Genomic DNA, 26158 nt, shown 5'->3' on the forward strand with positions numbered 1-26158 from the left:
TTGATTCTCTTTCTCAGAAATGGAAAGAATCTGCTGTTTGCTGTTACCATTCCCATCAGAATTCAGCATCAGATTGAGCATACCTAGTTTTTGTCTCTGTGTTTGCTGCTTGCAAGGACAGTGGTATTTGCATAATGCTTGATTTGGCTTTCCTCACAGCTGAGAGTGACTAGTGTCTCAGGCTTGAAATATTTTTGTTCTACACCTGTTGGGAGAAATTGGACAATGTCTGACCTGCTGTTACTTTGCCAATTTTTCTTCTTTTTCCTTCAGATTCGGTGGAAATATATGATAGTAGATGAGGGCCATCGAATGAAGAACCATCACTGCAAGCTGACTCAGGTCTTGAATACTCACTATGTGGCCCCCAGGCGAATACTGCTGACTGGGACTCCATTGCAGAACAAACTACCTGAACTTTGGGCTCTTCTCAACTTCCTCCTCCCAACCATTTTCAAGAGCTGTAGCACCTTTGAACAGTGGTTCAATGCGCCATTTGCCATGACTGGAGAAAGGGTACTGTGGCAGTTTTTTTTAAAAGATCAGAAACAAACCAGTTTGAAGCTCCTCTGACAACAGAAAGGAACTTATACAGAAGGATTAGTGTTTTAAATCTCTCCCTGGTACTTAGGGAGTTAAGATAACTAAAAGTCTGGTATTTTTTATGGTACCAGAAAATTTTAATGTCACTGTAATTTTTGACTCAGAATCAGTTTGATCGTAAGATGCAAATAATTACTGCACATGCTTAACCTTTTATGTGAGAGATGACATTGCCTAATATACTAAGTTGCCTTGTAGTGACTTTTCTGAACTTCTGTAGGTGGACTTAAATGAGGAGGAAACTATTCTGATCATCCGTCGTCTCCATAAAGTACTTCGGCCCTTCTTGCTGCGAAGATTGAAGAAAGAGGTTGAGTCTCAACTGCCGGAAAAGGTTTGCAATGATAGGAGTTTTGGAAAGGGTTTAATATTCCTTTTTAAGCATTGAATAGCGTTCCTTTTTCAGTTTTATTTTTCAGAAGAGGACTTCTTTAGCGTTTGTTATTGCTGTGATTGGTTTGTTTATAACTCTTCAGAGAAAGCTGGCCACTGAGGAAGCCTGAATACCTGAAGTTTCTGAATTCTCAGGATTCCTCACCAATCTTACAGCTTTAATTCTGTCTGTTGTCATCGTTTTAAGACATGCAGCCTCTTCCCATAGAGTCTGGTTTCAATTTGTGAGTCAACCATAGACTGAGGATAAGACTCTCTGTCCTGTCCCATCCTCCTTGCACTCCTTGAACTTTGCTCCCGTGGCTAGTTCACTGAAATTCCTAAAGGATTACTTGACTTTATGAAACAGGCAGAATTTGGTCCTGCATTATCATTCTAAAAATTGTGTGAATTTTCTTTTTGAAATTGCACAATTTTTTTTAACTAGTAGCTTTTTAATTCAGAACATAAAGTTATCTTCTGATTTGAAAGGTCATTGTTTTTATATCCGGCCAATAAAAACACAGTGACTGTAATCTGGAAATGAGGCAATGGAAAAAGAAATGGATTAAATTTGGTTATGAAATCTTTGTATTACTGTGTTTAAATCTAGTGTGCAGTTAAAAACTACTGTAATAAATACAGTTTTACAAAGCTGAACACCATGTCAGGCTGAATGTAGGGATCATACAGTACTTGATTAATTCACTGTGTTTTAGTGGATATTGAGAAAATGGCATATTTCTATGACAACCTAGGTAAGCATTATGCTAATTAGATAACTGTGAGAGATGCTTATTTGCTGCATATACAATGATGATATTTTTATAATGTTTAACTCAATAAAGTCAACACAAAATACTTTTTTAATTACATGTTAAACGTAAAGTAAAACAAAATTAATTTTTAATTCTTTTTTTAAATTTTAAAAATTACAGAATGAGGAAAAAAATACGTTGGGTAATCCTGCAGTTACATTCTTAGGATCCAGCTGTCTCATGATAGTGTGACTCACAGATAATCTTTCGAGATGCTCACTGCTGTGCTTGCAGTTGGATTGCTGGTTACAGAAATTTTATGTGGTGTTAGGGTACAGATAAAAGATCAGTAGTTGCTTTGTTTTGTGTTTTCAAATGGCAAGAACTTGCAATTAGATCTTACTGATACTGTTATATTAGTGTGTTTATGGTTGGGTTTTTGTTTTACACTAGGTGGAATATGTGATCAAATGTGATATGTCAGCTCTTCAGAAGATCCTGTACCGTCACATGCAGGCCAAGGGAATCCTTCTTACAGATGGTTCTGAAAAAGACAAGAAGGTACAAAAGAAAGACTAAAATATGTAGGAAATACCGTATTATGATTAAACATGTTAACAATATTATTTCTGTTTTATAAAATCAGTATGTAGGCTCGTACTGCAGGTTTCTTATGGAAAAAGAAATCTCTGTCAGGCACGCTTTTCAGTTACAAGACTGCAGCTCATGCTTTCTTTTCACAAAGGGAAGATATTACTTGTATTCACTGTAGTTGCAGTGCCTTTCTGCAAACAGGGAATGTTAGAAAAAAACAGCATTTCCTTTGACCAAATTAATTCAATAATGTACCTGAATAACTGTGATTGTGGCAGCAGTGGCTACAGAAGGTCGTTCATCTTGTCTTTCAGAGTGATTGGTTAAGTCTCGTTTCAGCCAGCTAGGGCTGTACACTTGCGTTCATACTTAGTGGATCTGTTGATGACAAAGTTCTTTAAGAGAACTGTATGATTCAAAGTCATGTAGTTAGATTTAGACTATGTGTTAGTAAATGTTGATTATGCCATCATGGGACTTCATCCAGTCAATGCAGTGTAAAGAAATTGCCATTCATCAACTTTCCACATTATAACAAATGTGAAATACTGTAGTAAATGTGAAATATCTTGAACAGGCACTGCAGAACACCTAGGGTTTAACAGTTTGGGTTTGCGCCTTCTTGTGTATATGTTGCTGATGCAGTGCAATCAGCACATACAGTCTTTCCATAATCCTTTTTCAGATTGCCTTGGTACAGTGGGTGACTTTCTATTCAGTATCTTATTTTACCCTCCTAGTTTTGTGCAGTCAAATTGTTTTCTTTGCTGGTTCTTAATTAGAAGTCTAGACAAAACTGGTTCTTTTCACTGGATATTGGAACTCATCTTCATACTTCGAATACCTTTTAGACATTAATTTATGTTCCTTTGTTGTATTTTTTATGTAATTCTACAGTTTAATTTTCTCCGAAAAATTTCATTTTGTTTGAGTCTTCTTCCCTTTCTGATCTCTTTCTTTCACCTGCTTAGAAGCTTCTGTCAATTTTGTCCTACCTGCTTCTCCACCCAGCTTTACACTTAACCAGTTCAAATTGCCTTTCTTGTCTTCTAAACACTTGCCTCTCCTTTCTCTCCCCAAGGGGCTACAATTTTTCATCTCTTGCCACCCTCTCTTAAATAATCTTTTTCTTTAGCTGTTTCATCAAGCTCTGTTATCCCTGATACCTGTTGACAGCAGAGGGAGGTGGTTGTTAAGACCACTTGGCTTCAGTGATCAAACAACTACTGTGTTAGGAAAAAATCCTGTCTTTCTGCAGCTCTGGCCTGGACCCAGCTGAGATAAGAGAGAGTTCATTAAGCTGGAAAGCTCTAGAGAATTACATTTATAATAAATATGAACTGCATTTTGGAGCAAATTGGAGAGGATTTTGAAAAGAACAAAACCAAATTTTGAATGTGTGGAGTGCCCCCTTCAAATGGATGTCTGCCATAGATGAAAGTTATGATTTCAGCGTACTTTCCAGAAAAGACTAGAATATTACTAGTATATATTATGACAAGTAGTGTATTCTCCCCTAGTTTTATGATTTGAAATTGCTAATTGTTTTTAAAGTCAATTTGAATTAGTCATACAATAATCTTGGAATATTGCTGCCACTCTGATTACATTTGGCATCTGGAAGTGGCAAGTCCTTGGCAATGTTACTATGATAAGACGTTCTCAAACTTTTATTCACCAGTTGCAATTAGTTGTAACCATACACTTTGGTCTAGCACAACAGCCTGATGTGTGTCCTGGTTCTACAGAAAGGTTAACTGTAGTGTAGATTTTGAGAATATACTTCTTTTAACAATAAGATGACTCATGAATTTGGTGATCTTTAGCTTTTTAGCACCTGTGGCCCTGTATTTTACTTGGCCTAGAATGAGAAACCCATTATGTTAACAGACTGGAGAAGATACTGTGGAGTTGAAAAGCAGCTAGCTAGAGTTGTTTCCTGTTAGAGGGTTCAGACCAGATGGAGTTTGTATGGATTCAAAGTAAACGGTATAAATAAGGAGGACAGTGGATGCTCTGCTTCACGCCATGAATACTGCGGGTAGAAGCATAATGCACTTTATGGATTGCTTCCGGGTCCTCCTTTTTCATTGCAGAGCATTGTTAGGACTGGTGAATTTATAATAGCAAGACAACTGCACAGTACCTTCTGGATTTTTGTTGTTTTGTTTGGTTTGGGGTTTTTTTTATTATTTTTGGGGGGGTTGTTTTTGTTCGTTGGGATTCTTTTTTAATTAGTGATGCAGTGTTCAGGTTTGGGATAAAAATATTTTCAAAAGTTTTATTCTTAAGCTAAGAAATTAATAATTCGTTTTGTATTGTTTGTACCCATAGGGAAAAGGTGGGGCAAAAACTCTAATGAATACTATCATGCAATTGAGAAAGATATGCAATCATCCATACATGTTTCAGCACATTGAGGTAAGATTGTCGGGTTTGATTTTGAGGGTTGTATTTATTCAGGTGGCTATCACAACAGAAAACTGCTGTAGAAGCTTATGTGTGTGGGAGGGAACATCTCTGTCCACATAATTTTTACTGGAAAGGACACATTTGAAAAAAACAGCCAACAGTCAACAACTCCCAGCTTTTTATTTTTAATCCAAAGTATAGTTTGAAAGCATTTAATCTTATGGAACAGTGTTTTTAAAAAGTGAAGGTTTTTTTGTAAATTTAAGATATTCCAGAGCAACTTGATCTCCACATAGACTAAATTTGTGATGTATAGACACTAGTTCAAAATGTCATGTGTAGAATCTTTGTAACTGCTAATTAAATCTGTGTAAGACTGCTAATCTTTTACAATGTCAATTACATTGTCCTATTCCACCCACCTTGTTTTTTCAGAAAAAATGTACTATCTATATAGCATCTCTCAATAGGACCTGAAGTACATAAATATAATATATCTGGAATTATAGAAACTGTCATAAATATCTGGAATGAAGCTATATATATGAATGAATAATTAAGTTCCTACTGTGATGTATTATCATTGTAGTTTTCACTCTTTGTTCTCTTGTATGCTGGTTAAATAAATTGAGTAATTTGCAAATGGATCTTCTAGTAATCAGTATAAATTAATTAGAGTTCTGCTGTATTTGTAATCTGGTAAAATGCAGAAGTTACTTCTGCAGACAATGAATTTCAAATAGTAGTAGAGGAAAACATGAAGCAGAGCACTGGGGCTACAAGGTGGTTTCCAAGAGTAAAATCATCATTAAGCTCAAACCCCAACGTTCATATATTTAATTTAATTTCAATAAGAATGCAAGATTTTTGGTTCCTGTGTAATTTGTAATATGTTTATTGCTTATAACTCTACAGGAGTCCTTCGCTGAACATTTAGGCTACTCAAATGGTGTCATCAACGGGTAACTGTTTCAGTTTTTCCTATGTTGTATTGTGTTGTATTGCAGCTAATGATCACATCATTTTTCTGGACGATGCACGCTAGCAAACTCAAGCAAACTTGTAGAAAGGCAGAAGAGGCACAGGGCAGATATGTAAAGCAAAACACACTAGAAGTAGTGCTAGAAGTCTTACAGGATCTTTTCATGATCCTCCATCTCTTTCAGGATAGCCAGAAGAAAAGACTATCTTCCTTTCCCCTTATTTTGAAATAATTTAGATACCATCTGAAATTCATTGGAATGACTCTTCAGAAGTACGAGTTGGGATTTTCTTCTCCCTCGTTACTATTGCCTTCTACTTTTTCCTCTTTACCATCTGTATTTCAAATTAAAGTAGCATTTTTTGCATAATCTGAAGTGAAATAAATTTACTTTTTTTTTCTTGACACTTTGTTCAGCTGTCAAGTTAAGGGATGCTTTCTGAACAGGTGTGCACCATCCACCTGTCTTGCTTCCTGTTTAGGTGTTACTGACATTTCTTCTTTTTTTCCCCTTAACTACTGTACCAGACTATTTGTCTCCTTAGTAAGTATACCAGAATACTTGTCTCTTAAAAAGTTTAGTCTTTTGCTGATTACAGTTTTATGCCTATCAGAAGGCTATGTATCTTCTAGACTTTATACCATTGCTAATGATACATCATATTTTGCAAGTACAGACTCAAGGTTAGAAAAACGTTGCATGAAATTTATTTTTGTAAAGTGTATCACTGTGATGCTGATTTAGACATCCTGTTTACTTTTATTCATTTTCTCAGTTATGGGTTGATTCAGTGCTAAGAACCTGTTTTGCAATCCTTAGCACAGGAGACAGAAGGGCAGCTAATCAAAGCAACTGAACGCTGTTCAGGGTCACCAAGGTTATATGGCTAAAGAGTATATCCTCTGTCCAACTCCTTTTATTACCTCTGTATATTAGTTCAGTTAGCAATATTTCACTCCCATGTGCATAATAATTGATTGGAAACAGTTTCCAACATGTGCCTGATGAATACAATTTGCAACTACAGTTGCAGTTGAAAGTTGTTTTCAATACCAGTTGAAGACAAAACTAGGAGGTGAATGATAAAATGCTTATCTAGGTAAGAAATAATGTTTGTTTTGATAAATAATGAAAATAATTGAATTTCATAAAGGAGGGTATTCTGTGTGATTGAAAGTCTGCACAGTTTTTGTAATTGAAGAAAAATCAGGAAAACGGGAATTCACAAGTGTGTTTATTTTTTTATTTTAATCATCATAAGCAATTTTAAAGAAAGAAAGGTGCTGTAATCTTGTTTGGATTAAGTAAATTAGTCTCTTTGTTATGGTCTGACATGATAATGACTGCAGACTTTTAAATGTAGGCTCACTCTGGCATTTACTGTGCTGTTTCTCTCAACAGAGCTGAACTTTATCGGGCTTCAGGGAAGTTTGAGCTACTCGATCGCATTCTACCAAAGTTACGAGCTACTAACCATCGTGTGCTTCTTTTTTGTCAAATGACATCACTAATGACCATTATGGAAGACTACTTTGCATTTCGAAATTTCCTTTACTTGCGTCTCGATGGTAAGCTAAATGGAAAAAAAAGGATAATTAGCAAGATAAGTAGCATTCTTCATTAGTTTGGGCATGGAAGCCCTGGGTTCTCTTCATGGTGTCTTCCTAGCACACCAGTGCTCTGATGTGACTATACAAAAGTGTAAACAGGTTCAAAAAATTACTTTATAAATCTGCAAGGATATTTATCATGAAATTATGGCAGTAGACCCTTAAGCTGCAATTTACTGGAATTTTCCTTATCCTTCCAGACAAGGTACTGAGCAAGATACGTTTTTGTCTCTGTTCATAGAGTTAAGTAATTTTCCCTCGCTCTTTCAGTATTTTCTTTCATCTGTTTAACCTGAAGATTATTTGGTTAGGGGATTGTTTTGATGAGCGCTCAGGTCTGTTCATGAAATGCAGATTATGTAGAAATTTGATGCTTAAGGGCTCATCTCTTTTTCACAAAGGGTTTAAAATCCAGAGTCCCAATCAGTCATCACTGTCTAAGTTGTCTGAAGATATTCTCGTGATAAGAGATGGTAATGCCACTGCTGTGCCTACATTCCAGTGGAATTCATTGATTTTTATCAGTTTAAAGTTCAACTGCTATTCTCCACAGTCTGAATTTCAGGGATGGGTAAATCAGTACCTGTAACTTTCTTTGTGAATTTCCCAGGAAAATCAGGAGCCTTGATTCCTTCATATGTAGATAAGTTTTACTACCTTTGAATGAAAAGATGATTTAGAAATATTGTGGAGTATTGTTCAATATCTTTGTTCAGTATATTTATTGACTGTTCAGTATGTTTATTGATTTTCTAGATGAGGAGATCAAGTATACGCTCAGTAAATTCACGGTGACACCAAGTTGAGTGGGAATGTTAATTTAGTCTGCTGGAGGGTAGCGGGGCTCCACAGAGGTATCTGGACAGGCTGAATCATTGGCCAAGGCCAGTGGTATGGGGTTCAACAAGGCCAAGTACCAGGTCCTGCCCTTGAGTCACAACAACCCCAGACAGTGCTACAGGCAGGGGGAGGAATGGCTGGAAAGCTGCCCAGCAGAAAAGGACCTGAGGATGCTGGTGAAAAGCAGCTGAACATGATCCAGCAGTGTGCCCAGGTGGCCAAGAAGGCCAGTGGTATCCTGGCCTGTATCAGCAATAGTGTGTCCTGCAGGACCAGGGCAGTGATCATCCCTCTGTCCTCAGCACTGATGAGGCCACACCTCGGGTCCTGTGTCCAGTTCTGGGGCCCTCAGTTCAGGAAGGACATCGAGGTGCTGGAGCAGGTCCAGAAAAGGACAATGGATCTGGTAAAGGGTCTAGAGGATAAGTTAAACAGGGAGTGGTAGAGGGAGTTGGAGTTATTTAGCCTGGAGAACATAAGGCTGAGAGGGAACCTTATCATTCTCTACAGCATCCTGAAAGGAGGTTGTAGCCAGATGGTGGTCGACCTCTTCTACTGGGCAGCTAGCGACAGGATGAGAGGACATAGTCTTTAAGCTGCACCAGGAGAGGTTTAGGTTGGACATTAGGAGGAATTTTCTTCACAGGAAGGATGATTAAACTTTGGAATGGATGGAATAGACTACCCAGGGAGGTGGTGGAGTCACCTGGAGGTGTTTAAGAAAAGACTGAATGTGGCACTTAGTGCCATGGTCTAGTTGATGTGATGGTGTTCAGCTAAAGGTTGTACCTGATGATCTCAGGGGTCTTTTCCAACCTAGTTGATTCTGTGATTCGTTCTGCAATTCTGTAAAAGGAAAATAGGGTATCCTCCCTGAGTTTTAAACCTGTTTGCTGCAGAATGTCTTTGTCAAAACTGTCCTAAGAACATACTAGCATGCTAACAAAGCCCTCTTCACACCTCTGGCCTGCAGGTGTTTTAATGCTTCCATTCAAGAAAGATTAATTATATTACATTTTAAATGTTTTAAATAACCTTACATCATGTGTTTTTAAATGAATTCTTTTTCATGCCAGGATGTTTACAGCAAGATGTGGTATGGTAAATACACCTCCTTGTTTTAAGATTTTCCAGGTAGTTCATTAAATTAGATGGACCATTTTTCTTCTTTTCCAATTTTGTAATTATCTACCATACTGGAACGCAATCTTTATGTAGATTCTATCCAGCTGTCTTCTCATTTAGAGTGTTTTCTACCCAATTGATGTGGGTACCTTACCCAGTTAAGGGGTTCAGTGGGCCAGCAGTTTGACTGTGTGGTTGTGATGGCTCTGGGTGGGATGGAGCTAACTTTCCTCCTGGCAACCCATATAGTGCTGTGCTTTGCATTTGTGGTTTAGCAGGGTTGCTAACTCTCCAGTGATACCACTCCAGTGTTTTGGCTATTGCTGAGCAGCACTCCAGAGTGTCAAAGCTTTCTCTGCAAACCACCCCTCCATCTCGGAGGCTGGTAGGCTGAAGGTGAACTGGGACCCAGATGAGACAGCTGACCAAACTGACAAAATGGATGCAAACAGCAATACAAGCTGAGGGAAGAGGATGCAGGGACATTCCTTGTTGTGGCATTTGTCTTCCCAGTTACTCATTATGAGTGCTGAGATCCTACTGTCCAGGAAGTGGGTGGACATCTGGCTGCTGATGGGAAGTAGTAAATACATTCCTCTTCTTTCCTTGCTGGCATATGCACCTTTCACTTTTATTAAGCTGCCTTTTTATCAGCACGGGAGCTTTTCTGTCTTATTTTCTCCCCCTGTACTGTTGAGCTGGAGGGGGTAAGGGGATGTATCTGCCAACCAGCTCAAGGTCAACCCACTGTAATAATAAAAAAAGCTTCATCTTCTGTACATATATCACCCTCAAGATAGGACATTTTAAGAATTTTCAGTCCTTTGGTATTAATTATGACTCTGAAGGCAAACAGTGATATTTTGATAAATCTCTATATATGTAGCTTTTAAAAATATTTAATGCTATTACAGCCAGAAGGCATTAATCAAAGCTAGAGGTCTTTTCTGTTTGTGTATAGTAACTTCAGTTGAAATTTATGTGAGTCATGAAAATGTATAACAATGTTAGCCGACATTTTAAGATTTACTTTTGAAAATTCAAGATAAATACTTTTAAAGAGAGATTTAGAAGTCCATCTCTTACATGTGATAGGCAGTTGACTAAAACATTTGTGGACAGTGTTTATTCTGTGTGACATAAAATGTGGCAGAGGTGTCAAAGAGCAGTGCACAAAAATTACCCTTCCACATGTACTTTTAGCAACTGACACTGTATTTATATTATTTCAGTTCACATCTTTTTATGGGATATTCATATTTTTTTCTTTTCAGGCACAACAAAGTCAGAGGATCGAGCTGCTCTGTTGAAGAAGTTCAATGAACCTGGATCACAATACTTTATCTTCTTGCTGAGTACAAGGGCTGGAGGACTAGGCTTAAATCTCCAGGCTGCTGACACTGTTATAATCTTTGATAGCGACTGGAATCCTCATCAGGTTATTTTTATTTTCTTATCTTAATGAAATGTGCAAAGAATTCATGATTCATTTTTGAGTTGCTTCTTTAAATAGGAGATGTAACCTGGAATGAAAGGAGAAAAATCCAGGTAAGTCATAAAATACTGCTTTGAGAGGAATTAGTGAGGCAAACTGCCACGATCAAGAAGTGTTTTAGTTTGAATCACTGAACTAATTCTGTGTCTGCATATATATTTTATCTGAGTTTCAGGGTATCCTCAGAGCTAGGAGTGTTACAAATGTTCTTCATTTGTATAACTGTGCTCATTCTTTAACCCTTAGGACATAATAACTAACGCTGCCTTTTCAGCCTTCAGGAGGTAGGTTGCAACACTTCAGTAAAGGTTGTGCTGAATGCTGCCTGTTTCATGAAATCGGTAACCATGTGAGTGCAGAAGGTCTTGGCCTGAGATACATTGTTGGTGTAGTGGTTAGTACTGAGAGAGGGTCACCAGGAAAAGAGGGTATCAGACCACTTTGGCTTATTTAAAAAAGCCAAAAGATGTAACTGAAGTATGTCTTTTCCACCTTTTTTGTTCCCTTTTTGTTTTTAAGAATGGAAGTGTACTCTTGGAGTACATAGCCATGTGTGTGTTTTCAGCGATTTCACTTATCTGTGCAAATCACATCGTAGCCAGTGATGTGTAAAAGTAAGGGAAGAGAGACTAAAAAGAGTTTTACTCTCTCTATGTGTTTTCCTAACAGGACTTGCAGGCACAAGATAGAGCTCACCGAATTGGTCAGCAGAATGAAGTTCGAGTCCTGCGACTGTGCACTGTGAACAGTGTGGAAGAGAAGATACTTGCTGCTGCAAAGTATAAGCTGAATGTAGATCAAAAAGTTATTCAGGCAGGAATGTTTGATCAGAAATCTTCAAGCCACGAAAGGAGAGCCTTCCTACAGGCTATACTGGAGCATGAAGAAGAAAATGAGGTAAGGTAGTTAGAAATTATTAGAAAGAGGATGTTTCAGGAAGTATGGAGTAATTTTTTTTTTCATCATATACAAAGATTGTCATTTCCTTTGAAATTAGAAATGTCATCATATTCTTACCATCAGACAAAGAAATAGCTTAATTTTTCTCTTTTTTATCATCACAGTAATAGGTTATAATGTAATGGTTATGAAGTAATGGTTATGATTGAATCTTAGTGTAGAATTAGGCATTGTAACTCAAAACCCATTCTGCCCTTCATAATTTTGGCAAATAATTGCATTCAGAAAAGATTTTTTTCCAGAACAGTTCCTAAATCCTATAAACCAGTTCCTAAATCTCATTTATATGTAGGTAATTTGATTTTCAGACATGCTGAGCAATTAGCACTACCTAGGTTCAATCATGAAAAACCATGCCTATTGTGCCTCTTCCGGAACCTCGGTAAGAGTTAAGATCTGCTCTGATGTGCTTTGGGCTTAGGACAATCCAGCAAAATAACTGCTTCTTTTGGGGGCTGTGTCTAGCCTGGACTTCTCATCACCACTTCCTCTTCAAGAAACAATTAGCTGATTAAAAAGAGCTGTCAAGTCTCCTCTTACAGTAGTGGACAGTGAGGTTACAGAATTACTCACTGTATGTCCCTGTCTGTTCATTGTCTTGTTCTATGGAACTGTGAGTTTGGAATGATGAGCCTATTCTTTTGCCTGTCACTGCAGATTCTTCTCTTAATTTGAAGAAAATTCAGCATTTGAATGAAAGCAGTATTTGGGGGAAAGCAAATAAATGTATCAGTTGTGCTGATAACACACACACAAAATCCTGTTCTGCGGTGACATTTCTCAACTAGAAAATACCTTGTAGTAGTTAAAGACAGAGAGATTTTGAGACTGATTTTGCCTCTGAATATGCCTTGTATGTCTGAATATGGTGCATACTGAAAGAAAGAAGGTTCTATAGCCTGTGTTTCACTGGCATCCTCCATTACATGGTGTAAAGTTTCAAAGACTTAGGAGTTTCCTTCTTCAATCATTAATCCTTTTGTGTAAACTCTGTCTTACGCATTTAGAAAATGTAGTACCTCATTAAGATGGAATTTTGTATTGTTTTAGTATTTTCCTAAAATTAGAGTGATAAACATTATCAGTAATTGTCTTTTATTTGTAGTGTCAACGCAGAAACGCGGTGATATATATGTACCATTTTTGATTAAGTAAAACCGTAGTTCTAAAGCAGCCAATGCTATCTATATTAGTAGATAGATTAACTTGAAATCAGCAGAAATATTGAGTAAGCCTATGTTTTGTGTTTTTTTAATTGATGTAAATTTGTTTATTATGTTTTCAAAGCCCTAGAAAATATTTATCTAACTGGTTCTGAAGTCAGGCCTGTAGCTCAGGGACTACTTGACTTGCATTATTTCATAGATAACTTCAGAACAATCTCCTTCTTGTGTGTTGTTCAGATACATTTGGTCTGTAATCCTGAAGCAAGCAGATTTGAGCAAGGCTTGTTTGCCATAGCACAGCATCAGTGTTTAAAGTAAGCATTGATGTTGGTGTCTGACTTCTAACAGCAGACTGAAGACTTGAAGGAATACTTCTGTGTGAACAGAGACTATGCAAAATTTGCCTAAACACTAAAACTCTTGAGGGACTAAGAGGGATTGAATTTGCACCATCCTGCACATTGCTTCTTCATTGCTGCAGCACTGAAAACAAATTTGAGTATCGTATGAGAGATTGACTAGAAAAAGTAAATCTCTCAGCTAAAAGTTAATATATCAATAATAATATCAACCATATTAAAACAACTTTGACTTGCAAATATATACTAGCACATCTAAAAAAGAGGTTGTGTAGCGATCACCTAGTTAAATATTCCCATGCTAAGCATGCTTTAAACTTGTCACACTTACATGTAGAGCACTGTTTGTACTTTCTTAGTGGGTTTTGTAAGTTTAGCATTGAAACTCCCTTATTTTTCTTTCTTCTTTTTGCACTGTTTTTTTTTCAGCAGTGCTAGATAAAGGAAAGAGGTAATTTCTGTGTATTTTGAAAGATTTATTGGAATAACAGCAGCGTATCGCAAGTGATTAAAAGTAACTTGTTTATGGAGTAATTTTGTATTAGCACTGGTGTTTATTTTTAGTTTTTTCTTCTGCCAAGTCTACCTTATTGGCAACAGGATTGTTCACACATCCTGTTAACCACAGATAATACAGACACAGCTTCTGCTGGGTGATCCCTGATTTTTTTCAGATCAACAATTACTTTGAGGTGGTAGGAAGTGTATGAAACTTCCAGGATGATCACATTCATAGAAGAATCTTTTTTTTCTCTCTGTATGTAACCATGTGACTTCCTTTTTTTGAACATTGAAGGAGAAGTGAGTAGAAGTAAGAAGAACCAACTATCACTTTCCAATTTGCTTTGTTCATGTTAAATTATGTGTTCATTAAGGTACAAAGGTGTTCTCTGAGAATTGCATCAATAAGAACTGGGGTTTTTTTTCTGAGTTGTAGAAATCCTACCACTGGAGGGAAGATAGGTGGATATATAAAGGCCTTTTTTCTTCATTTCAGAAAAATAATAGCTACAGGATATTAGGTTTTTGGGGTGTTATATGCAGCATCCTATACTCCCATTACACTGGATTCAAAATATGAGTTTTCATGAAGAATTATAGGTCTCTGGTGTATTGTGATAACAGGTTTAGAAAACCCTATGAAGGAATCACTGTAGTTTTACCATTTCGAGTGACCTGTTTTCTGGGCTTTCATAATAATTCAGGGAGGGAAACTGAAATTGTGGACTCTGATTGTGTTAAAATGGGTATCATAAGTATTCAGCTTTAACATTTTTCATTGAACGCTACAGTTTTGGATTGTTTTTCAAGTGTCTGTTTCTGTTTTTATGACATAACTGATTTTGTCAAAGTAAAATTTTCAGATCTCAATTTGTAAGCAGACAGTGGATAAGAGAAAGGGATTCAGCAGTGTTATTTTCCAGTATAAAGACGTATTTCATTTTTTTTCGTTTAATCAGGACTTCTTCATTCTCCGTGCTTTGGCAGCAAAGACCTCAAAATGTAGAATAGTATATCTGGGGGAGCACTGTAGAACAGCAGAATGACAATACATTTTAACCAAAGCACTGACTATGCTTCTGACCCAGGAAAACCACAACCCAAATTTTCCTCTTTGTGTATCTGTTCATTTCCACATTCTTGAATTAAGAAGGTAGTAATAAGTCCCAGTTGTCTCTCTGATTGTTATTTTTGTGTAACTTCTGAATAGCTGAACATTTTAAAAGTTTTAGTTTCACTTTTGAGTGTTTCACACGTGTTGTCTGAGAGGGAGGGTCAGTGAAGCTCTGACTTGATGGAGGCTGTTACTTCAAATTGCATGTAACTTCTTTCTAATAATTTTATCCATCTTTTTAACCAGGAGGAAGATGAAGTTCCTGATGATGAGACTCTGAATCAGATGATTGCTCGACGTGAGGAGGAATTTGATCTCTTTATGGTAAGGATGATGTGATTATAAGTAGATTATCTTCTCCAGTGTTTTAACTAAGGCTTTAACCTTTTGTCATTAAATTTTGGAAAACTTTATTGGAGGAATATGCTTTATTTACTTGCATTGTTTATCTGAGGAAAGAAGTGTAGTCTGCTTAAGCACAGTTCCTCACACGACAGAAAGACTCAGAGATCCTTGCTGTCAGTACAGTGAAAAAGTGACAATCTGGAGGAAGAATCTGACACAACCTGAGAAATTTGTAGTGCGAAAACTGTAGTCACAGTTTGGCTTGCTAATCCTACAGCATCCTTTTGCTATTCAACATTTTTCCTTTTGGGCTTTGATGTTGGCAAGGACAACTACAGGAACTTAACTAGATAGCAAATTAGTAGACTTACACTGTTGTTTTCTTGGTGAGTTAGCTGGAGTTTGCTGATGGTTTTGTCAAGGGCCCAGTTACTTGCATCTCTGCTGCTACAGCTGTTGAACAGTTACCAAAATAGAGCTAGTGACAGTAGTTCAAATGTAAGCCACTCATTTTTATTACTACTTCCCTTTTTTGTTAATGCTACTGCAACACTGATGGAATAATTACTAAAATGTCTGTATAGGCATGGCTCTTGCCTCATTGAATGTTATCTCAGAAAAACTGGAATCTCTAATGTCAGGCTGCACAGAAAATGAGTGGTTACAGACACCTGTCTTTTTAAACTTTGAGTCAGTGATTCGGATGTAAGGTGATTTACGTGACAGAAACCAAGAGGTGGCCTTTCAATCCAAAACTCAAAAGAAATAGTTTCATCCAAATTATTGACTGAATGTACCCTGATTTCTGTGAAAGTAGATTTGTTCTGGTAGTAGGAGAACTTCTTAGTATTTCTTCTTCAGACTCAGAAGGGAAGAACTAATCCTTGAATTGAAAATAGCTGATGAATTTATGTCTATTAGCAGGAAATTTTTAAAACTTTATCTTTTAGTATTAAATTTGAATTGTGTGGATGTAATTTATGTTTTTCATATTAATTGACATGGAAGTTTTTAGGGGAAAGTAAAGAATTGCAGTAGGTAATAAAAATTTGAAGAGGCAAAAGTAACATGCTTTGAAGGCCAGAGTTTGAAAATAGTAAGATAGAAAGAATGAAGTTAAATATTTATGGTTAAGAAATAATTTTAATTGTTAATAAAAAATGGTTTTCATAGTAGTAAACTGTTTAATTATGAAAGAAAAATCTGAAAAAAAACTTTGGCAGTCAGGGCTCTTTGTCTTCTTTCTATCAATATTTCAGGTCTTGTACAGTCAGATAAAAAGCACAGGCTGTATTCTCCCTACCTTAGTGATACCTGTGTCTCCCTAGAGATAATACCTCTGAATTCATGCATGTCTGTGTCTTGGCTAGGGTTGTAGAAGGATGATATGTCTAGTTGGCCTCCTGTGTTAAATGCAGCATCATGCACACAAGGAAGGGTTTACACATAGTTGAAAACATTTTTTATGAAGGTTTACTGGCCAAAGCAGTAGCCTGCTACAATGCTACAGCCAATTCTGATGCTAGTCTATTAATATTTTTTTTTTCAAATATGAAAATTAAATACTTGGTCACCATCTGTTTGTTTCCTCTGCTTAGCAACTAATTACTGAGTAATAAGTACTGTATGACTCTTGAAAAGGCCTAATTGAAATGGGTATTCATATTACCTGATTTGAGTACTTAAGAAAATGCAGATGCAATTCACAGAACCATAGGAAGCTTGATCAGCATATAGTCAATAGAGAAAGGTGCATGCTTCCCCAGGAGGATTATGAAGTATCTCACTGGTGAGTAGGTCATGGGAGTCTATCCTCAGTATCCATATCTGTTTTCTGAGGTAATTGCTCACCACACTTGAAATTAATTTATATGCTTATTCAAAATTTTAAATTATTTATATTTCAGCTGAAAGTCTTAACATTACCTTCTAATGTTCTTAACACTTTATCCAATGTTATCTGGTATTTTTGTGTTTTGATTTTTGTCTAGTACAGCAGTATGATCAGGAAAAATTCAGGTTTAAGCATGTTGGCTTTCTGGCACTGTAAAGCTTGCACTGTAGGCAAGCTCTTCTCTGAATTTATTAATTCTCTTTTGATTCTTCTTTTCTAATACGAACTTCTAAATTTTCTTCTTCTGATATTCAGGCACACAAAACTGTGTGTTTTCAATTATTCCTTTTAGTTACATAATACTAACACCTTTTGGTGACATCGTGAGGGAATGATTAGTATTTGCAAATACAATAAGCCTGTGCAAATAAGGAAGAGTGTTTTAATTAACAGAACACAGCAGTGTTCTTGTGATCTGCTTTTTGTCACTTGGCTGCTTCGTTGTCTTAGTTACTTCAGTGAAAGCTAGTTGTGGAATAGTGAATATGACTGAAAATTAACAAACAAGTGTAGCTTTTTCTTTTTATAGTTGCATTTTAGAAGTATTTAAGAGTATCATGAAAGGGAAATACCTGTGAAGGACTTGTTTAACGTTTCAGATATCAGTAGATAGGTAGACATTTACATGGTGTGCTCAATAATTGCCCTTAAAACTTTTTTATCCTTTCTCGATTCCCATTGCAGCGTATGGACATGGACCGTCGCAGGGAGGATGCCAGAAACCCTAAGCGTAAGCCACGCTTGATGGAGGAGGATGAATTACCATCCTGGATTATTAAGGATGATGCTGAAGTTGAAAGGCTTACATGTGAAGAAGAAGAAGAAAAAATATTTGGTAGAGGATCCCGTCAGCGCAGGGATGTGGACTACAGTGATGCTCTCACAGAGAAACAGTGGCTGCGGGTAGGTTGTGCCTTCTAGTTGATTGGTTGGGTTTTTTACATTTGAAATTTAGTCATTTGGGGTGGGGTTTATTTTTTTTGCTTTGAAGACTGCAGCAGGGAAAACACAATGTAGTAGTTAGGCCTAAAATATCCTTATTATCCAGCTTTTGCTGCTGTGTTGAAGGCATAATAAGTTTCGAACTGCACTGCAGAAACTTACATCAGTGTTTTTAAGTGCTGAATCAGGGCTATGGTAGCATTCAGTTGGAACTATTCTATTGCCATGGATCTTGACATATTTCTTACATCTTTAGGCACTTTCATATGTGTCATCTTTCAGATACCCAAAGCATTCTTTTGTGGTAGTGGAGACTAGTAATCAGTGTATATTACAACTTTCTGTGCTGGAGAAGCTGACTATGTTTTTAAATACCTGAATTTAACCCTTTTAAGAATTTGGAAATTTTCACATAAGTTTCCTTTCTCTCAGGCTATTTCATTTCCAAATCTTAAGCATTCCTTGGCTCCACTAAGATCAAAATACCTGATAAATGATTTAAGACTTTAAGGCCTGAAAGCAAAGATTCTAAACTTAACTCAGACAAAATTTGTGGGTTTGTGGTACTTAAGGATTCTTGCTGTTCTGTGAAATACACATCTAGTGAGTAATAATGCATGTGTCTTTTCAGAGTGGGAGTAAATATAGGAAGGAGCATGATGAGGATTGATTGTTGGAAAGTCTTTTCAGAACAAGGAAATTTGATAATATTCTGATTTCGAAAACTTGTAGATAAAGTATTTTAAGAGCAAAACGAAGCTACATGGTTTGACAGAGTAAGTTTTATTGTAGAAGAACAACAGACAATACCAACCTGAATATACAGTGTAGTTTTTGTGTATAATTTGCTAAAGATAGGTAGAAATCTTAACCTACTTAGTTTCAAATGTGATGTTGGTGTGAGTGCATTGTGTAATACTGTGCTAGGAGCTAATCTGGATTGTGCTGCTTTGGGGAGAAAAGCTTTGAATGATACATCAGCTGTAAATTTAAGCAAGTCTGTGAAACTACGGGAGTTTTATACTTGGCATTTTCAAGGAATGTACATCTACTCAAGGCCATTTTAAACTAATTTTTTTAAATGATGAAATACTCTGGCTGTGGCAACATAGACGTTAGCTTTGCCTTTTGTGTTTTGTGTCTTGAGTTGGCTGTAATACTTGTGTTAAGCATTTTATTTTTAAAAATGGCAACTGTAAAAGAAATCATCTGATCCCTCTTCCTTCTGCAGGCAGAATCATCCAGTCCCGTGTCGTTTAATAGTAGTTCATCTGACCTGTTCTTCTAGGCGTTCCTGAGCAGTGAATTTAAAAATCCAGAGCAGAATGTTTTTAAGTGTTTGACTTTTCCTTATATTTTACCAGAATTTTCCTGTTGGAATTAAAGCTAATTGGTTCTTGTCCTAATCACTGCTCATGCAGAACAGGCTACTACCTTTGTTTTTTTTTCAACATTTTGTGTCATAGAAGAGTTGTCACCCTGTTCAGTAAATTCATAAGATTAACAACCACTGCTTATGCAGTCTTTCCCCATAGTTCCTGTTTTCTAGCTTTTTTGATTATTTCCACTGATTTCCCCTAGTTTTTCTGTATATAACTGGTGTCTTTCTACGGGTTTGGTTGAAAGCTAGACATCAGAATTCCAGATGCAGCGTCATTTGAATAAGGAGGAGGAGTTCTTTCACATAACTTCTAGGATACTTACACCTCATAATCCAGTATTTCATTTTCTTAACATGAAAGGTATTCACTCATGTTAAATTTTTGATCCAGTATAAGACCTTAGTCCTTTTCTGTGGATCTACTTCTTTGCCAGCTTTTCAAAATCATGTTTCATATAGTCAGTCTTTCCTTCCTGGTGAGAAGATTTAGCATACACCCTCACTGAATGATATCTGAGTTTTCTTCACGAAAATTACTCTGAATTTTAAGCCTATCCTTAGGTAAACTTCTGGTCAGCTTGGTGTTCTTTTGAGATTTAGTGGGCATACCTTCTATTCTGTGTTTCTGAAGACAGTAAAAACACTGCAAAGTGCTGGACCATTTTATAAAAGAGTCATTAGAGAATACTCTGAAAACAATTTCTTAGCAGGTCTCCATATACTTGATAGTGGTTTTTTTCATTGTTTGCTTCTGAGTCTGTTTCATGAGGCCAAGTTAGAAACCTTGCTAGTCAAGATGGTATATACACTAACCCTTTTTCACCGTGGCTTGTTTTTCTGTTGACAGAAATTGTTCTCCCTTCTCTCTATTGTGTTGTTAAGCATGTTTTCAGATTAGCTGTTACCTAAGTCAGATTGCTTCATAGTGCACGCACTAACTCTACTGTATACATAGTTTAACATGCTTTCAGGTGTCCCTGAGAGTGTGTTGAAACAAATACAAGAGTAGGAACTGCCAACACTTTTTAGACTCCTTTTGATGGAATTACGTTTATAGTGTAACACTGCTTATGCACATTCAGAATAAAACTCCTAACTGGGTAGATAATGAAATGTAAGCAAAGTTTTCTGAGTTTTTTAATCTTATTTTTCATGTGTGTAAAATTGAGTTCTTTGTCACACCCATTGGCCATTCAGCAGATTCAGCAGAATCTTTTACATCTTCTTTGAAGATGCATTAGATTTTTCTGTAATGACATCTCTAGAATATATATTGTGTACAAGATATTCAAGGGAATATTTAACTGTATAAACATTAAAAAATGGTGTTATATAGTTTATAAACACTTGTATCTTGTGGCTTTGACACTGTAACCTGTAATAGTCTCATGCATATTGCATGAAAACTGTAATTAATTGTTTAATGTTAACTTGGATGCAGCAAACTACTTATATCAGTAGTTTGCTGATATAAGATAGAAGCAGTAAGTTCTGAATTGACTAATACTTTAATTCATAAGATACCCTTCTAACTGTGTTCTACATCATGCTGTTCTCCAAAGATAGGTCTATTGTTATTGCAATATTACAGAAGGAGATTTGTTTACCAGCATCAAGGGATGCCCCTTATTTCTTTCTCTTGCTGTGGCTGCTGTTACAGCTTTATAGCTGTCTTCTCATGGGGTTTTCTGAATAAAACTTTGCATTTCTGACCAGTAAATTAGTTTCATAATATCAATATCTAGTCTTCAGCTGTCTCTTTTTCTTTTATGTCTTATGGAGTTGACTAGATCTTTTCTAAGAAGTTTTGCCTCATTCAGCAGCCAAAGCTCTGACTGTGAAGATAACTGCTTACCCCTTCTCAGTTGGACTCTGAACCCTCTGCTGACACCCCCAACACTGAAAAGTGTAGTTCAGATCATGGCAGATGCCCACAGGATCCGCTGTACACTTCAGGGTCTGTATGCATGCATGTATACTGACAAGTATGTCAGCTCCCTTCTTGCTAGGAGGTCAAGTACCTGAATTTGGAAGCAAGGGATGAAATAATTACAGAAACCATATAATCATAGACAGTATTTAGTGAGATTGTGCTGCTGCCCCTAACAACCTGTAATTCACTGACAGCCTCCCAGGAAATTTCTGAAACACAAACAGGCTTCATCACTAGCTGTCGCTGCAGCTTGCTGTTCTCTAACAGTTGGCATGACAACCATACTTCCTTAAAAAAAAAAAATCTGTAAGGGGGAGATTGCTTCCTGATTCTACAAAGCATTTCTATGCTGGAAGTATTTCATGCATTAGCAGGTTCTGTCTCTGCATGATTTCTAATAGAACTACAAAATGCTTTACTGGATCCCATGGCATATTATTTTCTAGAGGGGTCATCTACTAAGAAATCTATTGCCTAGCACAGGTTTCAAGAAACAGAGGATTTTTTTTGAGTAGTTACAAGACCCTTAAGACAGTTGCATCTGGTTTCAGCTTCTCATTCAACTTAATTGCTGGCTAGGTGATATGAATAAAGTTTTAGTCCCTAGTTGTTCAACTAATTTGAAATAGCTTTGCATGTTGGCCAGGGAAACATATCTGAGTACAAAATCAGCAATATCTCATTTACATCATGCAGAATTGCAGAAGTCATGCTTGTTTAGTTGATCTAAAAATTGTAAGTGAAATTCCGACATTTGGTTTGTAATTAGTCAGTCTTAGTTAAAGAAAACCAGTACTGGCTTTCACGCATACAGAATATCTGATGAATAATCTTTAACATAATCATGACAAATTTTATTTGTTTATATTTACTAACTGAGGTTATGTTGTATAATAAATCAAACTATCTAGCGGGAAAATTGTTGGACACGTTTTCAAATATTTTCTCATCAGACAGAACTTTGCATAACTTTTTGATTTTACACACTCTCTAATAGTATGTTAGGTTCAGTTTGGTAGCAGAGAGTAAAGTTGGGCCAACTTGTGGCTACAACTTGGTATAAATCACTAAAAGTTTTTCAAGTAGGTTTGTGTTTTCTGAGAGACATTCGCTTTTTTGTATACAACTTTAGAATCAGTACTAGGAACATAATTCTAAGACCTGTTTTTGTAAACTGTGATGGTGGAATTTGATTTTACAGTAGTCTTTGTTAGATACTGAAATAGCTGAATGGAAAATTAGCATTACATTCTATAATTGTTTTAGTCTATATTGGAGGCTGAAATTCTGAGAAGGAGAAAAAAATTACCTTTTAACCCAGTGCATAGTTTATCTGAATAGTTCATGTACATAATACCCCTGCACCCCTGTTTTTTTCTCTTCATTACTCCTTTATACCATTTTTGGTTACAATTGCAAAGTTTCCTGACTTGCTGCTAAACCTGTTTAACTGTCAAGTAAGTGGGTATTTGCCCACAACATTTGAAGAAAGTTACATTCTGACCTAAACTCTGCTCTGTAGTATTGAATTGTAATTCCAATTGAATTTGTTAAGCTGTAGGGGAGAACAAGTCACATTTAAAAGACTGTCACTGGAGGGTTACAAAGTCTACCGTCCCAGGATGTTGTCTGTTTTGTGACCAGCAATCATCAGAATGCCCCAGGTACTCTTTTCTAGTGTGCAGTTTGAGGCTGATAAGTTTTATGCATGTGGAAGCTGATTTTTTGAAGGATTAGAAAGTTGGACATGACTTTAAAGCCTTATTTAACCAAGTCATGATTATGTTCTGCCTATTACTGTGTATCTTTCGTGTCCTTTTCATGAAATTCAATTCAGAATCTACTTATGGAAAAAAATAGGTAGTTTTAAGTTCCAGTGAAATTAAAACTAATGAAGCAGTTTAGATGAAATATGGGGTTTTCTTGGCTTTTTATGGATGAGAGGGAATTTAAATGCATCTGCCTGATACCTTCAGTTCTCTATTTTGACAAGATAATTTTGTTAGTATATAAAGAAAAGGGCCTGGTTTACACTCTGGGTGACTTTCTCAGAATGTGGAATCAGGATTGAGAGTATTAATTTGAGAGTATTAATTTTGGAAACCAAAAAAGTAATTTGAAATGCTTCTTCAGTATTTTTGAGATATTCTTTGCAAAGTAATTTTTAGTGTTTGAAATACATTCTCTTTGTGAGAAAGACCTCAAGTCAGGAAATCTGAACAGCTATTTACAAGGAATACCAATCAGTAAAACATTGCTGTATTTTCATAGTATTCTTTTTTTTTGAGTCTGTGATTTTGACTATACAATGTTATATGTAAAGTACCATAACAAATATTTCAAGTGGAATTGTGCATCTATTCCCCTCTAGAAAAATTGGAATAGTAGTGAGTGACATGTAAGTCCCTTTATGTATTTTTTAAAAATGTGAGGAGTATTGTTAGTATTAGACTAAAATAAACTGCATTTTCTTTAAAATAGCTTTAGTTTCTGACATACCAAGTTTATGTAGCCTGGAAGTTGTAAGCTAAAACTCTGGGTTTCAGGTTTTGATGTATTATTACTGTTTTGAGTGCAAATTTTTTCCTGAAAAAAAAAGGTCCTGTGGTTAAGATGCCAGAAGTACTGTTCAAATCAGCTGCCTGGAGAAGGGGAGAGTGAGGAGAGACCTCCATTGCAGTCTGCAGCTTCCTCAGGAGGGGGAGCAAAGGGCAGGACTGATCTGTTCTCTCTGGTGATCAGTGGCAGACCCAAGAGAATGGCCTGAAATTGCGTCAGGGGAGATTTAGGTTGGATATTAGGAAGAGGTTCTTTACCCAGAGTGTCGTTGGGCACTGGAACAGGCTCCCCAGGAAAGGTGTCATAGCACCAAGCCTGACAGAATTCAAGAAGTGTTTGGACAATATTCCCAGGCACATGATGTGATTCTTGGGGATGGTTCTCTGCAGGGCCAGAAGTTGCAGTAAGTGATCCTTGTGGGTCTCTTCTTACTCAAGATATTCTGCGATTCTAAAACTAAAACCTAAACAACTATTAAATAATTCACAAAATCTACAAGAAAAGAAGTCTGCATTAAAAGTGTAAAATATTATTGTTGCTGGGGCATATGGCAATGGAACGAGAAACAGCAAACATTTTAATATTTGACTCCACTGCTATGTTCTCTGACATACTTTGACAGTAACAATGATGGGTAATATGCAGTAGCTAACCTTTTGTCACCTATTGATTTTTGAATAAAGACAAAAATTTTTTCATATGTTGAAAAAAGTAAATTAAAAATAATTAGTTAAAAAAATAGATGTTGCATTTGCAACATGGGTAAGAAGTTACCCATACCTTTCCAAGTGTATATTGTGGCTGAAGTATTTATTCACTCTAAGCAAACTGAGACCTTTTTTGTAGAAGGCCACCTTCTAAAGGCAGACCTGAGCAGGTGATGGGAAGCTTCGTGCTGAAGTTTTTCATGCAGCAGGTGTGACAGGAAAAAGTAATTCTTCTGATGGATTGGCATATGTATGTAGAGCTCTTCTCTAGCTCCAGCTCTAGCTCTAGCTCTTCTGTAGAAGTGATAGCAATTTGTGTCTTGTATATAAACAATATGGAAGAACTAACATAGCAAATATGGAAGAACGGGGAAGTTTCAGACTGATTTTCTCAAAAATTACTCAGCATATCCTTAGGCATGTCACAAGTGGCAGTTAGCTTCCTGAGTCATCTTGAAGTACCTTGCTTGATGAGTACAATAGTGTACTTCCTTACTCTAGCAGTAAAATTTTAATCTTAAAAAAAAAATCCCACAAAAACTTTGCAGTAAGCACAACCATATAATTTTGTCCTGTACTCTGAAATCGTCATGTTTAGAGTGTTACAGTTTATGGTTTCATGGGTATCCATTATGTATCCTTTTCAGTTGCATCTGACCTTTTTAGCTAGAATTCGAGCTCAGAACTAAGGACTTTGTTGCTGCTTACAGACTTACTTTAGTTTTTGTATATGCATCTGTAGTATACAATACTATACTGTACATTATTCTGTTGGAAAACTTTGTGTCTTCTTAGCTCTCATTGGCTTTTTTAGGAATCTTCTTTGTTTTGTTCAGTTAGTATTTGCTCAGGTAATAGTTATTGCTTGTCAGACTGTGATTCGCATTGCAGTTTATCCCAGAAGACCAAAAAGACATTCTAGACAGGTACTGTTCATGTTAGATTTTTACTTTTAGGCTGTGATTTGCATCTTAAAGGGTCAAACTGTACTGTAAGTCCTGCCACAGTCAGGTAACTGCAGCTTTAGAAGCATCCTGAAGACATGGAACTCACTGCATCACTAAGCATCACAAAATACTGTTTGGGTATAAGGTACATAAAAGATACACGTAACTAAACTTTTCTCAGCAACTTATCCAAAGTTTGACTTAGTTGCATTTCATGTAATCTTCCTCCACATTCTTCTAAGTTATTAAAAAACTACATTGGAAATGTCACAAGGGGCTATCTCCTACTGTTTATTCTTTAAACACAGTCTATTTCTATAAGCAAATTTTTTTCCTCTGTTGGCATAGGAAGTGAGTTTTCTAACCTTTTACCATATATGTTTCTCATACCGTACTCTCTTATGTGCTTCCCATTCTTAATTGCCTCAGAGTACCTACATTAAAAATGATAGATCTCTAAACCCAATTTCCCATGCTATTAGAAAAATCCTTAACTTGTTTTCTGTGAATAAGAAGATACAAGAATTCTATGAACATCCACTAAAAAATAATTAAACT

General features: G+C 36.4%; 1 protein-coding gene across 5 annotated transcripts in view; it reads left to right on the plus strand.

Moving 5' to 3' along the window:
• SMARCA2 (SWI/SNF related, matrix associated, actin dependent regulator of chromatin, subfamily a, member 2) overlaps positions 1-26158 on the plus strand; it is a 119320-nt gene that overhangs the window by 63810 nt on the left and 29352 nt on the right. For all 5 annotated transcript variants that reach the window (XM_064641635.1, XM_064641638.1, XM_064641636.1 and 2 more), the window contains 10 exons: positions 274-516; positions 824-937; positions 2187-2294; positions 4662-4748; positions 5655-5701; positions 7124-7290; positions 10572-10735; positions 11462-11689; positions 15139-15216; positions 17816-18034. In XM_064641635.1, the coding sequence (XP_064497705.1) occupies positions 274-516; positions 824-937; positions 2187-2294; positions 4662-4748; positions 5655-5701; positions 7124-7290; positions 10572-10735; positions 11462-11689; positions 15139-15216; positions 17816-18034 (1455 nt within the window). The remainder of the gene's footprint in view (positions 1-273; positions 517-823; positions 938-2186; positions 2295-4661; positions 4749-5654; positions 5702-7123; positions 7291-10571; positions 10736-11461; positions 11690-15138; positions 15217-17815; positions 18035-26158) is intronic.

Source organism: Pseudopipra pipra, chromosome Z (genome assembly GCF_036250125.1).
Source record: "Pseudopipra pipra isolate bDixPip1 chromosome Z, bDixPip1.hap1, whole genome shotgun sequence".
NCBI lineage: Eukaryota > Metazoa > Chordata > Aves > Passeriformes > Pipridae > Pseudopipra > Pseudopipra pipra.